The following is a 21,250-nucleotide window of genomic DNA, read 5'->3' on the forward strand; positions in this document are numbered from 1 at the left end:
TGAGTGACCTACAAAGAGACTTAGACTCCCACACAATAATAATGGGAGATTTTAACACCCCACTGTCAACATTAGACAGATCAACGAGACAGAAAGTTAACAAGGATATCCAGGAATTGAACTCAGCTCTGCACCAAGTGGACCTAATAGACATCCACAGAACTCTCCACCCCAAATCAATAGAATATACACTTTTTTCAGCACCACACCACACCTATTCCAAAATTGACCACATAGTTGGAAGTAAAGCTCTCCTCAGCAAATGTCAAAGAACAGAAATTATAACAAACTGTCTCTCAGACCACAGTGCAATCAAACTAGAACTCAGGATTAAGAAATTCACTAAAAACCGCTCAACTACATGGAAACTGAACAACCTGCTCCTGAATGACTATTGGGTACATAATGAAATGAAGGCAGAAATAAAGATGTTCTTTGAAACCAATGAGAACAAAGACACAACATACCAGAATCTCTGGGACACATTCAAAGCAGTGTGGAGAGGGAAATTTATAGCACTAAATGCCCACAAGAGAAAGCAGGAAAGATCCAAAATTGACTCCCTAACATCACAATTAAAAGAACTAGAAAAGCAAGAGCAAACACATTCAAAAGCTAGCAGAAGGCTAGAAATAACTAACATCAGAGCAGAACTGAAGGAAATGGAGACACAAAAAACCCTTCAAAAAATTAATGAATCCAGGAGCTGGTTTTTTGAAAAGATCAACAAAATTGATAGACTGCTAGCAAGACTAATAAAGAAGAAAAGAGAGAAGAATCAAATAGATGCAAGAAAAAATGAAAAAGGGGATATCACCACAGATCCCACAGAAATACAATCTACCATCAGAGAATACTACAAACACCTCTATGCAAATAAACTAGAAAATCTAGAAGAAATGGATAAATTCCTCGACACATACACCCTCCCAAGACTAAACCAGGAAGAAGTTGAATCTCTGAATAGACCAATAACAGGCTCTGAAATTATGGCAATAATCAATAGCTTACCAACCAAAAAGAGTCCAGGACCTGAAGGATTCACAGCCGAATTCTACCAGAGGTACAAGGAGGAACTGGTACCATTCCTTCTGAAACTATTCCAATCGATAGAAAAAGGGGGAATCCTCCCTAACACATTTTATGAGGCCAGCATTGTCCTGATACCAAAGCCTGGCAGAGACATAACCAAAAATGAGAATTTCAGACCAATATCCTTGATGAACATTGATGCAAAAATCCTCAATAAAATACTGGCAAACCGAATCCAGTAGCACATCAAAAAGCTTATCCACCATGATCAAGTGGGCTTCATCCCTGGGATGCAAGGCTGGTTCAACATACGCAAATCAATAAATGTAATCCAGCATATAAACAGAACCAAAGACAAAAACCACATGATTATCTCAATAGATGCAGAAAAGGCCTTTGACAAAATTCAACAACCCTTCATTCTAAAATCTCTCAATAAATTAGGTATTGATGGGACGTATCTCAAAATAATAAGAGCTATCTATGACAAACCCACAGCCAATATCATACTGAATGGGCAAAAACTGCAAGCATCCCCCTTGAAAACTGGCACAAGACAGGGATGCCCTCTCTCACCACTCCTATTCAACATAGTGCTGGAAGTTCTGGCCAGGGCGATCAGGCAGGAGAAGGAAATAAAGGGTATTCAATTAGGAAAAGAGAAAGTCAAATTGTCCCTGTTTGCAGATGACATGATTGTATATCTAGAAAACCCCATTGTCTCAGCCCAAAATCTCCTTAAGCTGATTAGCAACTTCAGCAAAGTCTCAGGATACAAAATCAATGTACAAAAATCACAAGCATTCTTTTACACCAATCACAAAGAAACAGAGAGCCAAATCATGAGTGAACTCCCATTCACAATTGCTTCAAAGAGAATAAAATACCAACTTACAAGGGATGTGAAGGACCTCTTCAAGGAGAACTACAAACCACTGCTCAATGAAATAAAAGAGGATACAAACAAATGGAAGAACATTCCATGCTCATGGGTTGGAAGAATCAATATCGTGAAAATGGCCATACTGCCCAAGGTAATTTATAGATTCAATGCCATCCCCATCAAGCTACCAATGACTTTCTTCACAGAATTGGAAAAAACTACTTCAAAGTTCATATGGAACCAAAAAAGAGCCCGTATCGCCAAGTCAATCCTAAGCCAAAAGAACAAAGCTGGAGGCATCACACTACCTGACTTCAAACTATACTGCAAGGCTACAGTAACTAAAACAGCATGGTACTGGTACCACAACAGAGACATAGATCAAGGGAACAGAACAGAGCCCTCAGAAATGATGCTGCATATCTACAACTATCTGATCTTTGACAAATCTGACAAAAACAAGAAATGGGGAAAGGATTCCCTATTTAATAAATGGTGCTGGGAAAACTGGCTAACCATATGTAGAAAGCTGAAACTGGATCCCTTCCTTACACCTTATACAAAAATTAATTCAATATGGATTAAAGACTTAAATGTTAGACCTAAAACCATTAACATCCTACAAGAAAACCTAGGCAATACCATTCAGGACATAGGCGTGGGCAAGGACTTCATGTCTAAAACACCAAAAGCAATGGCAACAAAAGCCAAAATTGACAAATGGGATCTAATTAAACTAAAGAGCTTCTGCACAGCAAAAGAAACCACCATCAGAGTGAACAGGCAACCTACAGAATGGGAGAAAATTTTTGCAACCTACTCATCTGACAAAGGGCTAATATCCAGAATCTACAATGAACTCAAACAAATTTACAAGAAAAAAACAAACAACCCCATCAAAAAGTGGGCAAAGGACATGAACAGACACTTCTCAAAAGAAGACATTTATGCAGCCAAAAAACACATGAAGAAATGCTCATCATCACTGGCCATCAGAGAAATGCAAATCAAAACCACAGTGAGATACCATCTCACACCAGTTAGAATGGCCATCATTAAAAAGTCAGGAAACAACAGGTGCTGGAGAGGATGTGGAGAAATAGGAACACTTTGACACTGTTGGTGGGACTGTAAACTAGTTCAACGATTGTGGAAGTCAGTGTGGCGATTCCTCAGGGATCTAGAACTAGAAATACCATTTGACCCAGCCATCCCATTACTGGGTATATACCCAAAGGACTATAAATCATGCTGCTATAAAGACACATGCACACGTATGTTTATTGCGGCACTATTCACAATAGCAAAGAGTTGGAACCAACCCAAATGTCCAACAACGATAGACTGTATTAAGAAAATGTGGCACTTATACACCATGGAATACTATGCAGCCATAAAAAATGATGAGTTCATGTCCTTTGTAGGGACATGGATGAAACTGGAAATCACCATTCTCAGTAAACTATCGCAAGGTCAAAAAACCAAACACTGCATGTTCTCACTCATAGGTGGGAATTGAACAATGAGAACACATGGACACAGGAAGGGGAACATCACGGTCTGGGGACTGTTGTGGGGTAGGGGGAGGGGGGAGGGACAGCATTAGGAGATATACCTAATGTTAAATGACGAGTTAATGGGTGCAGCAAAACAACATGGCACATGGATACATATGTAACAAACCTGCACATTGTGCACATGTACCCTAAAACCTAAAGTATAATAATAATAAAAAAGAAAAAAAAATAGGAAAAGCTTATAAGCTTTTCTGTATATTTAAAGTAAAAAAACAAAAAAAGGAAGCAATGTCTGGAAGATCATTAAAGATGTGTGGTTGTTGGCAAACCCAGGAGATTGGCTATATGCATTCTGAGGGACACACCTGGTATTTCCCTGGCACCCACGGAGAGGACTGATGTACCTGTCCCTTTCCACTGATAAAAGAAGTAAACCTAGCCAGGCTGGCAAAGAACATAGGTAAAATCATCAGCAAATACAATCTATATATCCTTAATTGTAATTACTGTAAAGTAGGATTGTTGCAGAGCAAGGGCTACAAGCAAAGCCTGTATTTCTAGATCGTGATTTCTCAACCTCAGCACTATTGACAGTTTCGACCTGATAATCCTCTATTGGAAGGGGCTGTGTTGTGCCAGTTTAATAGCATCCCTGGCTTCTGCCTACTAGAGGCCAGCAGCACTCATCTCCACCCCCAATTGTGACAAAAAAAAAAAATCAATAAAACGAGATCAATAAAACAAGACATTTTTCAAGTCAATAAAACAAGATCAATAAAACAAGAGTTTTCAGTGTTGAGGGGAGACTTGCTATCACGCTGACCACATTACTACATTGTAAGTGTTGCTGCCTCTTGATGGAAAATGAGCATGACAGTGAGCTATTCTGCCACAGGAGTGCTGGTGGGGAGGACACAGCCTGAGACTGACAGTGCCATGATGGGACACATCTGATCCAGGTGTCAGGAACAGGTGTTATATCCATCAGAAGCAAGAGCTCAGAATTCATATTTAGCTTCATTTTGTTTCAGGGCCTAAAGGCAATATTTGCCCTAAGGCCATCCCTTTAACTATCCAGTGGGCTTTGATGAAGTTCTGCCATCATCAGGGTTGCTTTAGCCAGTGCACAAGGGCATTTCTAGCTACCTTGCCTACTTTTGGACTCTGAGAAGAGTTATCATCAAGTAAAAAAACCTTAGCACAAACTGGCAATGTGATCAGACCATAAGTCTTTAAACATCCCAAGAGAGAACATTATTACTCTCAGTATCTCAATAGTTTGAAAAAAACTTACTCTATACCTATTTCTGACAAAGAGCATGAAAAAGTACCCTTACAATCTCCTAACACCGAACATTAGATTATTCCAGGGATGACTATTTACTTGTAGAACATTCATTTCTTTTCTGGTTGCTAAATCCTGTCTTCTGCCGATTTTATCTCATCAGTAGTAGGAAAGAAAAATTGAGATTGTACTTTTAAGTTCTAGTAAAATAAAAGATCATAAAAGTTAAAGGCACTGAGAAGAGCCACATGAGGCCAGGGACGATGGCTCACGCCTGTAATCCCAGAACTTTGGCAGGCCAAGACAGGTGGATCACTGAGACCAGGAGTTCGAGACCAGCCTGGGCAACATGGTGAAACCCTGTCTCTACTAAAAATAAAAAAATTAGCTGGGCGTGGTGGTGGCACCTTGTAATCACAGCTACTCGGGAGGCTGAGGCAGGAGAATCGCTTGAACTCAGGAGGCAGAAGTTGCAGTGAGCCAATATCGCATCACTGTACTCCAGCCTGGGCGACAGAATAAGACTCTGTCTCAAAAGAAAAAAGGCTGGGCGCTGTGGCTCATGCCTGTAACCCCAGCACTTTGGGAGGCCAAGGTGGGCAGATCATCTGAGGTTGGGAGTTCGAGACCAGCCTGACCAATATGGAGAAACCCCGTCTCTACTAAAAATACAAAATTAGCCGGGCATGTTGGCACGTGCCTGTAAGCCAGCTACTCAGGAGGCTGAGGCAGGAGAACTGCTTGAACCTGGGAGGTGGAATTTGCAGTGAGCTGAGATTAAAAAAAGAAAAGAAAAGCCACATGAATATATAAAACAAAAAATGAATATATATAATTTGAATTTTATTGGCAAAAAACCCCTCATGTTTATATGTCTATATTCCTAGGTAGTGTATATGGCAAACAATATTTAAAAATCCAGAAAATATTTGAGAAAAGCAAAAAAGAAATACAAGTTTTATAAGAAAACAGGAGTACTTATTTGAGTTACACACATGTTTTCTTAAGACAGCCAGATGATATCACTCCTGGCTAATACACTGACCAAATTGTTGGCTAGTAAGACTAACACAGCCCTTCTACAATTGTGAGCCACTTCGCAGGATTTGGATAGATGTGCTAATCATATACAAGTAAAACATAGAAAGCCAACCTTATCTTTGGTTTTCTTGAACTACATCAATTCATAAAGACAAGGCCCATCCCTGAGATTATATATTTTCTTCCCATATTCATCCTCTCACTTTCTGTGTACCTGGTTCAACTCCTTACTCTCATTTCCATAAGACAAAAACATAGTCCTTATCATTCATCTGGTCCAACCAAGTGCTGATGGAAGGAACATTAATGATCAAAGGGTCAGAGAGTGGTGTCTAAAGGGGAATCAGGCTCTGGGTGTGTTTTGCTTGGCTTCCTTCTTGGAAGAAAAGAGGGAGGAATAGAGGGAAAAAGAGAGAAGAAAAAAAGGAAGCAAAGAGGGAGGGAGCAAGAAAGACATTGAAATGGTTTTAGAAAAAGCAGAAACTGCCCAATTTGGCCATAAGCCTCATCATTTCCCTAATGTCTTCCACTGACTCCATCATACCTTTTGATCATTTGCTTGGCACCTACAGGCAGTAATTCTCACATCCAGTCCAAACTTTTCGTTTTACAGTTGAGGAAATGGGAATCCAAGAACAGTTGCTTTCACTTGCCTAAGGTTACACAGATGGTTGTCAGCAAAGCAAAAGTAAGTTAAGTGACCTGGCTCCTAGTTCCACATTCTCTCCTCTGACTCCACCACACTCTTCCCATAAGTTCATCTAAAGGCTGAAACACCAAAATGTTGAAAGAAAAAGGTAAAACCAGAAAGCAAAATGTATATAGAAAATTATGAGTTCCTGTTATACAAGAAATTTGTTTCATTTTTCCTTATACTCACCCAACCAAAAGTGGCTAGGAATTAGATGAATAGGTGAGTCATGTATATAGATGTTGTTTATAAAATTGTTATCTATTCCCAACGCTGCAGCAAGAGATGAGACATGATTCTGTTATTAAGGCTAAGATACTGCATTTCTAGCAATTTTTCTCCTTTCTGATATCCCTTTATACTCAAGTGTGCAGTACTTAAAATAGAGCCTGGATTGCCTGTGATTGTGGCTTTTTTCACCCTTTCTTGGCTATGAAATAGTTCATTTCATACCTCTTGGCTTTATACAACGACGTAGTGAATTTAGAGAAGGGGCATGTGCTATCTTGCCCACTTACAAATGTAGTTCTCGGCCATTCTGTGGGTGTTGAATTATAACTGCCGATAGAGTAAATGAACACCTGACCACGCTGCCAAGAGACCTCCCAAATCACTTCCAGTTCTAGATTAAATTCTATGGTTCCCAGGATACCCAGGATATATATACACTTTTAACCACACTGGAAACTTTCAGACCATTTGCTGTGTAGGAATAATACAACAGACCTGTGGGGGCAACAAAGCCTTCCGGTTTTTCTGCCAGAACTCCCGTGTTGAAGAATCATTAAACGTCTCCAATTTCTTGTAAAGGGGCATAGGCGACTCAAAGCAAGAGATATATTTAGAGAAATTAAACACCAAATCCACTGAAAAGTGTAAGGGAATGGATGAAAGGTGAATGTGGAGCTGCTCCGAGATCCTCAGGGTCAAAATGAGGCAAGGATCTCATTTGAAAAGCAAGAAAGTAAACGCTGACTCAGTTTTCACATTATAACTTCAAATTCTTGATATACCATAATAGTACCAAAATTAAAGAAATGAGGAAAAGATCTTTTTTTTTGGAGATAGAGTTTCACTCTTGTTGCCCAGGCTGGAGTGCAGTGGCGCGATCTCGGCTCACTGCAACCTCCGCCCGCTGCAACCTGCGCCTGCCAGGTTCAAGCAATTCTCCTGCCTCAGCCTCCCGAGTAGGTGGGGTTACGCGCGCCCGCCACCACGCCCAGCTAATTTTGTATTTTTAGTAGACACAGGGTTTCTCCACGTTGCTAAGGCTGGTCTCGAACTCCGGACGTCAGGTGATCCGCCCAGCTCGGCCTCCCAAAGCGCTGGGATTACAGGCGTGAGCCACAGCGCCCAACCTCATTTTAAAAACAAGAAAGTAAATGCTGACTCAGTTTTCACATTAGAACTTCAAATTTTGATACACCATAATAGTACCAATATTAAAGAAATCAGGAAAAGATCTTTTTAAAATGGAAGTACGATCACGGAAAATAGGAAAAGCATTTTGCATTTTTATGCGGCTACTTCCTAGATGAATATCAATGAAGGGATATCAGTAGTGACTGCATGTGCAGTTATTTACAAGCCAGAGGAATAACCGGTGAGGAAAGACCAAGACTGTTTATTAGGCTTCCATTAATCATAAACTACACAAGGCATTTTGGTGAAGTAATGGTGGGTAGACAAAACCAAACAAACCAACAAAACCAAAACAAAACAAGACATAGAACTCTAAACTGCATTTTATCTTACTACCTAGTAATACAATTCTTAAATTATTAGGCACACTCAAAATAAGGAATTTCCACATAACTCCAGCACTGTTTATTAAGAAACAGAATACTTTACTTTAAAGGGAATTATCGGCTGGGTGCGGTGGCTCATGCCTATAAACCCAGACTTTGGAAGGCTGAAGTGGGCGGATCACTTGAGGTCAGGAGTTCGAGAGCAGCCTGATCAACATGGCGAAACCCAGTCTCTACTAAAAATACAAAAATTAGCCAGGCATTGTGGCGCGTCCCGGTAATCCCTGCTACTCGGGAGGCTGAGGCCGGAGAGCTGCTTGAACCCAGGAGGTAGAGGTTGCAGTGAGCCAAGATGGCACCACTGCACTCCAGCCTGGATGACAGAGTGAGACTCCATCTCTAAATAAATAAATAAATTATGCTACACAAAAATGGCAATTGATATTTGTGAAGAACTTCTGACTGTACTTAAGTTCAGGGTTAATTCTGTTTTGTTTCCTTCCAGAAGCTGTTATATAAGCTAACATACAAAAATAAAAGTGCTACTAAATAAATGATATGTCCTGAAAAACCCATAAACATTTCAGGTTACATTTCTTGATTAACTGTTAAAATTATGACTACATATTTTTTTTAAGTTGTTTAACTTTTTCTATCCCTTGTATTTGCTCTTGGTGAAATGTTTCCACTTCCTTACATTGTTATCACACTAAATTTAAATGTTATTTCAAACTAATTTTAAAATGTATTATCCTTGAATGAAAACTCTTCATTCTGTAATTATTGAAAGCAGTACCACTAGTATTTTTATTTTTATTTTTTTTTGAGATGGAGTCTCGCTCCATCTGAGTGCAGTGGCGCGATCTCGGCTCACTGCAAGCTCCGCCTCCCAGGGTCACGCCATTCTCCTGCCTCAGCCTCCCGAGTAGCTGGGAGCACAGGCACCCGCCATCACGCCCGGCTAAATTTTTTTTGTATTTTTAGTAGAGACGGGGTTTCACCATGTTAGCCAGGATGGTCTCGATCTCCTGACCTCGTGATCTGCCCGCCTCGGCCTCCCAAAGTGCTGGGATTACAGGCATGAGCCGCCGCGCCCGGCCAGTACCACTAGTACTAAACATATTACTATAACATTAATTTAAAATGAACCCCTTTACTGCGTCAAAATGCCTAATGTTAAATAGCCTCCAACAATTATATAAAGACTTAAAATAAGGTCAAAGGAAGAGAAGCATCAGGAAAAACTTTCAATGAAAACAAAAAATTTTTGCCAATCTTAAAAATTAAAATTACTCATATCATCGTGCACAGAATTTTTCTTGCTTCCTAATGAAAAGTTAGAAGTGCTTATTTTGTATCTAAGAGCTCTTGAAACATCAGTAGGTTGAGGAAGGTGTTCGTTAAAACCGATTTTTTTACTCCTGCAGTTTGAATACTGAGAATGTCGACAGTTTGTAACACAACTGACATGTAATAATACATAGTAACCTTTATAAAATCAAGAGTCATGAGAAGATAAACTTTCTAATATTGAAAAACCTTCACTTTGCTCTAAGTAACAAGTATAAATAACAATTAAATTTAATGAGTGCTTGTCTAGTAAGCACTGATCTTTACCCTTATTTTCTATCATAGTAATCTATAATTATTTTTTTGTTGTCTTTCTCCCCAACTAATCCGGAAGCTCCATGGGGATATGAACTTTGTCTTGTTCCTTACTGCATGCCTAGCACCTCGTATGCTTAACATATAGTAGGAGGCACTGACACATAGTAGGTATATTATGCAGAACAACACAGGCTTCATAACTTAGTGTTCTAAATGTCCTAAACAGTCATGACCTAGAGGGTTATGAAAATGCAACAGAATAGAAAGCAGAGTTTATTACGTTTAGTAGAATAAAAATTCTTCAGTGAAACTTACAGTTTATACGTACACATATGTCCCATATAAAATTTATTTCTTACTATAGGTAAACATTTTAAGAAGTCTTAAAATCACTGCTTTATGGAGATTATTTCATTTGCTCCCCACAATAACCCTATGGACAATTCCATAACTTCCATTATAACGGAATCGAAATTTCTAGATGTTATATATGCTGTCCAAGGTGACAGCGCCATCTAAAAGTACAGACATTAAGTCCAACAGAGCTTAAAGGAAAATAAATACAGACGTTACTTGTACAGATACTTGCTCATAGGGTAATGTTGTAAGAAAATCTAAATTAATAAGGTTTTGATAATAGTAATTATGGCTTGATTAGTAAATACAAACATAGGCTTTGAAGGCAAGCCTGATAATACCTGGCTCTGCAACTAACCAGCTGTGTGGGCTCTGGCCTGTAATTCAACCTCTCTGAGCTTCGATTTCCCCATGTGTAAAATATTCATACGATTGGTGTAAGCTGCAGACGACGTACTGTATGTAAATAGCCTAGACCAATTAAATGGGGGCTGCTGTGAGTAAAATAATTATTAGTGTTTCCTTCCACTGTGCCATAATTTAAATGTGTAAAAACTGTGAATCAGACTTTTATTGGATTCAATAGCAACGTATGGGAACTGAACAAAAATGGCATAGAGCTATCCAAGAGTTTCTGCTGTCGCCGGTTGAGAAAGACGCCAAGTTAAGATCAAGGAGTTGATTCAGGTAACTACGGGAATCTGAGGAAACATCGTTGCTTAACTGTAAAAACTAAATCAAAGTATTTCATCCTCCTCAAAAGACCACAGCAACATCCATCTTGCTCCTCTCTAGCCTGGACGGGGCAGAACCCAGGTGTTAGGAAACGCACCTGGTCTGCTCCCGCCCACTAGGCCCTGGGCACCTCGGGGCTAGGAACAGAGGTTTGGAGCAACTCACCCCGGAGACTCCGTTGATACTGCCCCAGAATCTCCTCCAGGGTAGAGTTCTCCGGGGACTTCGCCATGCACACACTCTAGGCCCAGAGCTGGGAGTTACGTGGGGAAATGTCCAGCTTTCTCCCTTCCGAGAACAACAGGCCTGTGGCCGGGGAGCGCCCGCCTGCTTCCTGCCGCGGCTGTCACAGGAGAGCCTAGAATCCCGCACGGAGCTCTTGGGGGCACTTCCCACCCACTGGCCCTCGCTTTACACGTCGGGAGTTGTAGTCCTTACGTTCAGAGCCTGCAATCTCGACAATCCTGAGAGGCTTCTAGCTACACTACAATTCCCAGAAACGACTGCGCCCCAGGCACTAGCTTGGACGGTTTGGCTGCCAGAGCCTGTTGCCAAGAGACAGGCTTGCAGGCCCCGCCCTTTTCCTCCAGCCCAGCCTGGTTTAGTCCTGCCTCCATCCCACTGTTCGGCTGCCTGGACCACCCAAATGACAGAAAGGGCTCACTGAAGGCCTTGACACTTCGAAATTTGCTAATATGCAACAGTTGATCCCTAGGATACTCAAGGACGCAGATAGTAAACTCTCAACCCTGCTTCAGTTGCAAGATTTTTTAAAACGGTCGAATAAGTATTCAAGAAATAGAAGCTCTAAATCTTCCAAACAGCCTAGCTTGTAAAGGCGGCCGACACTACAACTCCTAGCATGCCCAGCAACCGGACCTCCACTTGGAGTTGGCGCTCTGCCCGCTGGGAACTGTAGTCCTTGTTGGTTGCGGTCCCACCTAACGCCGAGGTACTCTTCATTGTTCAAGCTGGTCTTTCGGGGCACGCCTGCGCAGTGGGCAAGCTGGAAAACCGTGTGGGTGAGACCCTCGCACAACCCCTTTTCATTGTCTGTGTCTGGCGCCTGCGCAGTAAGGGATCGTTGGAACTGGGCAGGAGGAGGGGATAGGGTCCGGCTCCTCGCCCTTTCCCGAGGCGCCTGCGCACTAGGCAGTCGCTCTTTGCCGTTACCGCTATGTGTGGGGCGTGTGTGGAATAACGTTATTGCCCAGCGGAGCTGAGGGCCCCGGAGCTCGACCGCAGCGGCAGCGACGACAACAGCGGCGACGACGACGACGACGAGGTGGGGGGACGACGGCGTGCGAGAGACTCACGGGACGCGACGCGCCCCGCCTCCCCCGTCCGGTCCCTCTCTCCACGGTAAGGGGTAAGTGATGCGATCGGCTGCTCGGTGTAGGCGCCGCAGCCGCCGCCGCCGCCGCGGCTGCTTTTCCACATCCTGCTCCTCGGGTTTGCGGCGACGACTCGGGCGCGGCCCGCCGCGGGGCCGGGGGGCGGGGGTGCGGGGCTGGACCGCGAAGGGGGCGCTTCCCGGATGCTCCGCGCGGCGCCGCCACCCCCACCCTCTGCCCGCCTGGGACCCGGGGCTTGACGGGACCACCCTTCCCATCCCCCACCCGCCGCCCCCGGGAGCTCCAGTCCTGCGGCCCCCCGGCTTTCCCGAGACCCTTGCCGCCGCCTCCGCATCCCCTAAGTGCATTGAATCATTTTCAGCTTTCGCCTGGCTTTGTGCAGCCCTCCCCCCCTCCGCCGTAGCAGTTCGCGAGGGGTGCGGGCGGAGCATTGGAGGGAATGGCTGCGCTGCCGCTGGGGAAGGGATTTTTCCCCGATTGGAGCCGCTCCCCGGGCCGATCCCTTTTGTGTGGTTGGTTTTGGGGTGTGAGGCTGTTGGCAGGTCAGGCGAGCAGCCTTTTGGACGCGTTGGGAGGGCGTGGAAGACGCGGTGTCATGCACCCTGCCAGGCGACTGCACCCCGCAGAGGCTCTGGCTCCGTAGTAAACCCGGGGGAGGAGAGAGTGGCTTCCTGTCGGCTTCATTGTCCTAGGATTCAAATATAGTGTTTTGGTACGTTTCGCTTCCATTTTATGCAAGCGATGAAAAAATAACATTTGCAGCTGCCTAACACAGGGCGGGAAGACGTGGGATTTGTATACTAAGTCACAGAATCTCTGTTCGGTGGTGTTTCGTAGAGTTTTATTTATTTATTTATTTATTTATTTATTTATTTATTTATTTATTTTGAGGAATGTAAGGAAGACAGGGACTATGCCTGCTGGAGTCCAAGCACTGCCAAGGTGATCAATATAAAATTACTAGGTGACGTTGGAGCCTGGGCTAAAGAGGGCCTGACAAGGAAGCTGTTGTGTCAGGGAAATGAACCAGCAGAATTGTTTTTTCATTGGGCGGGTAATGCATTTATGTTCCTGAGGGAATAGATACATCTTTCCATTTATTTTTTAAGCAAGTAAAACAAACAAAACAACTGGCCCAGTACATTTCTGCTACCGAAGTTGTTAACTCATTTTTATTCTCTTAATGAAAATTCAGCCATTTGGGAGGAATTTGGCGACGCAGATGATACATTTGATTAGAAATGCATCTTTTAAAATGATTTAATCCTTAAGCTTACAATGTATACAGCCGTTTGCTGGCGTTGCTTCTTAAAACACACCAGAAGAGAGAATAAAGCAGAATGGGGAGGAGCAGGTGGAGGAATAATGGGAGAGGAGAGAGTGACATTATGACTATAGTATCTGGATCTTCACTGGTATAACCCTAACTGGATATGCTTCAGAGACTTAGGAATTCAGCTCTGGAAGCAGTACACTGATGAATAGCAACTTATGTATTTTTGTGTCATTATTTTTTAAAAAGTAAAACTAGGGCTGCCTTTAGCTCTTCTTAACTTTGTAGATAACATGGAAGAGCCCAAGTGCACTTGACAGAGGAAGACACTAAAACTCAGAAAGTTAAGTGACTTGTCTGCCCAAGCCAGACTGTAAATGGAAAGCAGAGCCAAACGAAACTCAAGGTCCATTCTGCAGAGTGATCTTTCCTGTGTCCCCCTAGCCCTTTTACCTTGTGAAAATGTATAGAAAGCTTCTCTGTGTGCTCCTTGAGAAGGCTGTGACTATCACTGAACTTGATTCTCACCGTTATTAATCTAGTTCTTGCCTTTGTGATGTAAAAGTAGTAATTCTCCTGAAATGGACCTTTACTTTTATAAAGTAACTTACTAAATGAGGAAAGATGTCCTGACATGTGCTTTTCCTAAAAACGAAGAGTTGCAGTGTTTTCCCTACTACCTAATGGTAGTTACTTAACCGTAGGTTTTAATATTATTTCTTGAAAATCAATAGTATTTTATAATAGTATGATGATCAACTCTATAGGCTGTGTTAAAAATAAAATTTCCACATAACAAGAACCCATGATGTTTATTTTGCCACAGTTAATGAGTTGTAATCATTAATAAGTTATTAGTGATTACTTTCAACTTAAACTAGAATTTACATTTTAAGATATATTAACATTATGTTTTTTATTGGGTTGATTTTGCCATAAAGTGCTTTTTTCTTCCCTTATAATTTTAATCGTTTAATTTTACGTTGCATTTTAATAGACTTCTTTAAAGGATTTATTATTTATCTTTAATTTCAACTTTAAAAATCTGTAACTAAGTTTCAGTATGTGGAATTATGTTCAGTCATGCTTTAAATGTATTTTACTGGTAAATTTCATTGTGTTCTGAGATTATTTTGTATGGAAATAATCTGCCTGTTCCCTATTTTAACATCAGAAAAGTGAAATTTATACTGTAAACCTTAGCATACATTCTGCATATTAATGCTGTTATGGTACTTTTTAAAATTCTGTGCTTCATGATTTGTTTGATTTGTTCTAAGTATCAGTTTCTTGTTCCTTTTTATCTGCTGAAAAAAAGAACCAGTTTTATTATTGTATCTGATTGCAATTAGATAATGCTCATCTAGTACTAAATATTGTATTTGCTTAAGCTTTTTTGTCAAAATGTTTTTTATTCCACAAAATTCTATTCCTGGAAAATATTTTTTCTATACTAATTAATAGGTAAAGACTTTTCTTTCTTATCTGTCCCAAACACTGGGATGTTAAGCAGTGTACTCTTCAACTAAGTATCTGACAGACAACCTGATATTTAATTGCTAACTAAAATATCTGTACAGTTGCAAATTATTCTGGAAGTATAACAAAAGAGCAGTTACATGCCATTTGAAGAATGCTTGGTGAGTAGATAATATTGACTGGAGCGTTCAGTGTTGATCTGTTTCATTAAGAAATGGGATACTTTTGATGGGAAGAAATATCTTTATTTCATTAATAACCAAAATTTCTAATCAAATACCCTAGGTTTGGAATTGCTTACTGAAAAATTTCATGAAGGATTGTTCAGCAGTGAGTTAGCCATTGTGAGAGACAAAAAACATCTGTCTGGTAATGTGGTTGATTAAACTGGATATATTGTCCAGTTTAGCGAAATGTTTTAGCCAAAGCCAGTAACATGGCCAATGTGTGTAACTGGTAAAGCCCACTTTTATATCAAATAAAGGTGGAAAAACAAAACAGCAAAAGCAAAGTTAAAGAAAACCTCGTAAAATCTACTTACATACAAACAGGAATTGCACAATGTATAGAAGTGGAAAAGAATCCCAAGCATGCATTGTTGAGGTCTGAAAAACAAATGACACATAGCAGAGAACAACTCATTTTTTAAGTATATCCATAATTAATAAATGATTTAGAAAATATTACCCTTTGAAACACAGTATTTATTGAATTGTTGAATAATACGTACCAAATATTCAACATTTCCTAAGTGCCAGGAAGTTTGTGTGTGTGTGGTGTGTGTGTATATAATTTATGCAACAAACTTCTAAATTAAGGTATTATTTTTACACATTGAAAAAGTTTGAAGCATAAAGTTAGTTGAACTTTGCCTCTGCGTTACACATTCCTAAGTGATAGGGCCTATAATTGAACCTTTGTCTTTTTGGCTAAAGCCAAAATTCTTTCTACTCATCTTTTTTAGTAAGTTAAAGGGTACCACTTATTTCCTTACTCTGGTTCATAAAATTTTAGAATTCAAGGGAACTTTAGAAGTCAGCTCATACAATGTGCCACCCACTACTAATATCTCTGAGGTGTTATTGGGTCCAACTTCTCCACAAACCCTTCCCTGGACATAGGACAGCCTGTTTAGCTTCCAAAAAGTGTAATAAGAAGATCTCACTTAAATTGAGCTAGTAGCTGCTTTTACTATATAACTTCTTCCCATTGGTTGCAATTCAGTCTTTAGGCGTAAGATGAAGTGAGGTTTTTCTCAATATATTAGCTAGATTTTCTCTTGTCTAAATGTTACGACACCTCCAACTTCATATGGTTTCCTTTGCCATCCCTCACATCTCTGAGCTGGATTCGATCAGTTTTGTCAGTGCTATTCTTTGTGTTCTGATCTTGTTTCCATATTTAATTCTGCAGTTATGGTTTGAATGCAAAGTGCAGTGAAATTGTCCCTTTCCTTATTTCAAGCCATACACTTGTGTTTAAAGTCTAAAATTGTATCAACTCTTTAACAACAGTCATCTCTGCTAATTCAAAGCAAAAAAACAGAGAGAGAGAGAGAGAGAGAGAAATGTTACATGGCTTTTCAAGTTATGTTTATGTAATTCGAGGGATTATTTTTCGAGATTTTGTTCTCCTTTTCTAATGTTCATAAATGGCCTTTATTAAATGATAGTGTTAGTAACACCTATTAATTAATGATAGGTGTTAAGTTTCTTTTGATGTTGGTCATGGGGTTTTGTTTTCTTTTAGTGTTCCTAATTAACCAATAAAAAGTTGGCAGCCTTATGTTGATTCTTAATTTGTTTTCTGAAAAATTGGTCTGGAAACCACTGATGTAGTCAACATAAATCAACATTTTTACACTTAGCTAGATTTCTCCCATTGTGTATAAACACACAGATGATGTTTTTAAAGCAGTATTTTACCATTGCCCCCTATTAAATTTCATCTCCGTGAACGTAGCCATAGTTAAAACTTGAGATCTTCTTGGATCATGATTCTGTCATCCAAGGGATTAGCTTTCCTTCCTGGCTTTTTGACATTTATAAATTTAACAAGCCAAACTCTTATGTCTCCATCCTGGCCATATACTTAATATAGCCAAGGACGAAGCCATGCACATTTATAAATAGAATAAATGTTACATAAAAGATGCTGGGAGGAAAGGTGACACAAAAATAATGAAAACCATTTGGATGGGGTTTTTTGTTTGTTTTTTGGGGCTTTTTGTTTTTGTTTTTTTGAGACAGAGTCTTGCTCTGTCGCCAGGCTGGAATGCAGTGGCGCAGTCTCGGCTTATTACAACGTCCACCTCCTGGATTCAAGCTATTCCCCTGCCTCAGCCTCCCGAGTAGCTGGGACTACAGGCACGCCCGGCTAATTTTTTGTATTTTAGTAAAGACAGGGTTTCACCATGTTGGCCAGGATGATCTTGATCTCCTGACCTCATGATCCACTGCCTAGGCCTCCAAAAGTGCTGGGATTACAGGTGCGAGCCATGGCGCCTCGCCTTGTTTTGTTTTTTAAATTAAAGAGAAAACCATTATATCCTCCAGTAGTAAAGGAATTAGATGAAGTTTACAATATAATGGAGGATATAGATAATTCTTTTATGATATAAAGTCAAGTAAGGATAGATGCTATGAAGAAAAATTAATCAAGGTAAAGAGATAGTGATAGAGGACTGCTATTTTAAATTTATTTTCAAGTGTTCATTCAGGTAGTTTTCAAATAATATTTTGAAAAGAAATAACATGAAAAACCTCTTCACCCTACATCTTATCTGCTGAGTTACCACTTTTGCCAATCCAGTAAGTAGCTATTTTTATTATTTCTTATGTATTCTTCAGTGAACTTTTTTTTTTTAATTTTTATTTATTTATTTTTTTTGAGACAGAGTCTTGTTCTGTCGCCCAGGATGGGGTGCAGGGGCAGGATCCCAGCTCATTGCAGCCTCGACCTGCTGGGCTTAAGCAATACTCCCACCTCAGCCTGTTGAGTAGCTAGGACTACAAGTGTGCGCCACCATGCCCAGCTAATTTTTTGTAGAGATGAGGTCTCACTATGTTGCCAAGACTGGTCTTGAATTCCTGAGCTTAAGTGATCCTCTTTCCTCAGCCTCCCAAAGTTCTAGTATTACAGGCATGAACCACTACGCCTGGCCATGAATTTTTCTTCACCTCCAGCAAATATAAATATATATTTTGTGTCCCCTCTTATGACACAAAAAAATAGCCTCTTTATCCACTATGCTACACCTTGAGAACTATCTTAGAGTGGTTAGGGAATCCCTCTTTCTGAGGTGACATTTAGCAGAGAACTTGCATTAGGGAAGGAAGCAAGCCTTGTAGGTATCTGAGTGGAGAGTATTCTACTCAGGTGCAGTGGTTCTGAGGCAGGAACGGGATAAGTGAATTTGGAGAACACTGGCTGAAGGTGAGTGAGGAAAAGGTGCTTATAGGAGGAAATGAGGTTGCACAGAGGTTTTATTCGTTGATTTTAAGTGCTGTGAGGGTTCATTGGAGGATTTTGAGCAAAGCCAAAAAATTGGGTTATATTTTTAAAGAATGGCTCTGGAAATTCTTTAAAACACTGGGAACCATGAGATAAGCTAGGAAATGATTGGAATCATCTGGTTTAAGAGACATTAATGGCTTAGACTAGAGCGACAGTAGTGGCAATAGTGAAAGTTATTAGGTTCTGGCTTTAGAGAGTCAAATGTTTTGGACATGTTAAGTTTGAAGTGTCTGTTAAACACCCAAGTGGACACATCAGGTAGGCAGTTAGATATGTAAGTCAAGAATTCAGAGGAGAGGTTTGGACTGAAGATAGTTAAATGTTAAGCATCACCAGTAGACTTAAAGGGATCTCTTGGCTAGGGAGTTAGACTGAGAAGAGATACAAAAATTGAGAATTGGTACTTTCCACATGCAAAGCTGAGCAAAAGAGAAGGCGCCATCGAGGAGGATTGAAAAGTGGCCAGTGAGGTGTGAGGAAACTGAAGAGTGTTTTGTCCCACAAGCCAAGTAAAGGAAGTATTTTTAGAGATAAGGAGTGATCAGTCCCCTGTATCACCTTAAATCACCTAAATCATAAGAAATCAGGCAGTATCCTCTTTCTTTCTGAATGGTCTCTGAGAAAGCAATTTCCTTTCTTCAATCTGGTTTATCAACATGAATGTTCACAGTTATTCTCCCCTGGCAACTACTAAATCTAAAGCCCTGAACAAAGTTTTACTCATAAAGAGGCCAATGCTATTTCCTACATGGGTGAGTATGGCAGCTGCTGCTGCCTCTGATGTTTGAGCAGGAGAAGCGATGCTGTTTCATGGGAAGAATTTATCAGGAAGCTGGTGATAGTCCAGCTACCTCAGAGGTTTATTGTGGTAGCCAAATGAGGTAGATGTAAAAACCAAATGAAAGGTATAATTGCAGGTAGGGGTCTCCTTCCCTTATTGCCCCAAGTGTGGTACCAACTTGATAGTATTCAATTTGAAGAACTATGTTGGCAAATAAAAATATTTTTCGAGTCTGTAGGAATAGTTTTTTACTTCTTATGCATTCTATCTCGGTAGGCAGTTTTGCACATCATTTTATAATATTCTTGAGGGTAGAGAAAAGGGCTTGATGCTAGAAAGAAGGTAAGAACAACCAGGGCAGGCGCAGTGGCTCACGCCTGTAGTCCCAACACTTTGGGAGGCCGAGGCGGGTGGATCACCTGAGGTCAGGAGTTCGAGACCAGCCTGGCCAATATGGTGAAACATCTCTACTAAAAATACAAAAATTAGCGAGGCGTGGTGGTGCAGGCCTGTAATCCCAGCTACTCAGGAGGCTGAGGAAGGAGAATCGCTTGAGCCCAGGAGACGGAGGTTGCAGTGAGCCAAGATCACATCACTGCACTCCAGCCTGGGCAACAGGGTGAGACTCCATCTCAAAAAAGAAAAAAAAGAACAACCAGGCTTTGAGATAATAGCTTTTTTTTTCCCAATCCTAAACTCATCCTTTAATTCTAAACAGTGTCTAAATAAAGAGAATTTAGGTAGAAGAGTGAGCAAGTTAAAAGGCTTGCTTACTTTCTTTTCCCCTAGGCCAGCCAGGAACACTTTCTTCTTTTAACTGACTTTTTTCTGGAAGGTGTTCAACTGAGTAATGGTTTGTCACATGTTACATGGAATAGAAAAAGTTCAAATTCAAAGCTTAGACTGCTTAGGGGTTTTGAACTCTAGGCAGCCAGCCAGAAACTGATTTGAGGAAACAGGAGGATAGGGGAAATGAGTCTGCTTGATGATAATAGGGGTAAAGTGCAAAATACTTATTTTGGTGAAAAAGGAACATCGCAAATACAGGACTTTCTGTGGTAAGCTTTTTGAGGCAATAGGACAATAACTTCACAATACATAGGTATCTTGCAGACCTTATATAATACGATTTGCTATGGCTGGTCATTAAATACTTCTCCTTGGATAAAAAATGCATATAATGCATTGCAAATTGAAGGCCATTTTATTTTTTAATGCTTTTTTTATATTACAAATCTAATCCTAATACATGGCAGAAAATTTAGAAAACAAGATTTTCTACCATTAAGTACTATCATAATCCCACTAGCCAGTAACCCTGTTTTGTATTCTTGTCTATTCTCGTTTAATTTGGTAACATTTTATCATGAAGTTAAACTTTCTGGCTCTAACTTTTAATGTGGCATAGAATCTGTCTTCTCAAACATGTAATCTACTTACATACAATTTATGAAAATTAAATGTATTTTTAAAATTGTAAACAACAGGCCGGGCGCGGTGGCTCATGCCTGTAATCCCAGCACTTTGGGAGGCCAAGGCCGGCAGATCACTTGAGGTCAGGAGTTCAAGACCAGCCTGGCCAACATGGGGAAACCCCATCTCTACTAAAAATACAAAAATTCGCTGGGCGTGGTGGTGCACACCTGTAATCCCAGCTACTCGGGAGGCTGAGGCAGGAGAATCGCTTGAATCCAGGAGGCAGAGGTTGTAGTGAGCTGAGATTGCTCCACTGCACTCCAGCCTGGGTGGCAGAGCGAGACTGTGTCTCAAAAAAAAAAAAAGTAAACAACGCTGTAATGGACATTTCTAACTCTGAATTTCTATGCATATCAATTTTTTTCTTTGATTTCAACAAATTATGGTTAAAATACAATGCAGATACAAATGCAGAATTCTACTAGTTAAACCTTTTCTAACTTTTTAATAAATTACCCCCTCCAGTTTATATC

General features: G+C 40.6%; 2 protein-coding genes across 21 annotated transcripts in view; one reads left to right on the plus strand and one right to left on the minus strand.

Moving 5' to 3' along the window:
• The window catches only part of SDCCAG8 (serologically defined colon cancer antigen 8), a 275,423-nt gene extending 264,125 nt beyond the window's left edge, over positions 1–11,298 (minus strand). For 6 of the 8 annotated variants that reach the window (XM_030812583.1, XM_030812584.1, XM_030812582.1 and 3 more), the window contains exon 1: positions 11,063–11,298. In XM_030812583.1, coding sequence (XP_030668443.1) covers positions 11,063–11,129 — 67 coding nt within the window. In that variant the 5' untranslated portion in view covers positions 11,130–11,298. The remainder of the gene's footprint in view (positions 1–11,062) is intronic. The other 2 variants (XM_030812586.1, XM_030812587.1) reach the window with 2 other exon arrangements.
• Positions 11,299–11,896: 598 nt separating this feature from the next.
• The window catches only part of CEP170 (centrosomal protein 170), a 131,962-nt gene continuing 122,608 nt past the window's right edge, over positions 11,897–21,250 (plus strand). For 12 of the 13 annotated variants that reach the window (XM_030812593.1, XM_030812599.1, XM_030812595.1 and 9 more), the window contains exon 1: positions 11,897–12,266. The gene's annotated coding sequence lies outside the window, so the exon portion shown is untranslated. Of the gene's footprint in view, positions 12,267–12,429; positions 12,965–21,250 lie in introns of those variants that run through there. The other variant, XM_030812594.1, reaches the window with a different exon arrangement.

The sequence above is a fragment of the Nomascus leucogenys genome, chromosome 5, assembly GCF_006542625.1.
Source record: "Nomascus leucogenys isolate Asia chromosome 5, Asia_NLE_v1, whole genome shotgun sequence".
Lineage (NCBI taxonomy): Eukaryota > Metazoa > Chordata > Mammalia > Primates > Hylobatidae > Nomascus > Nomascus leucogenys.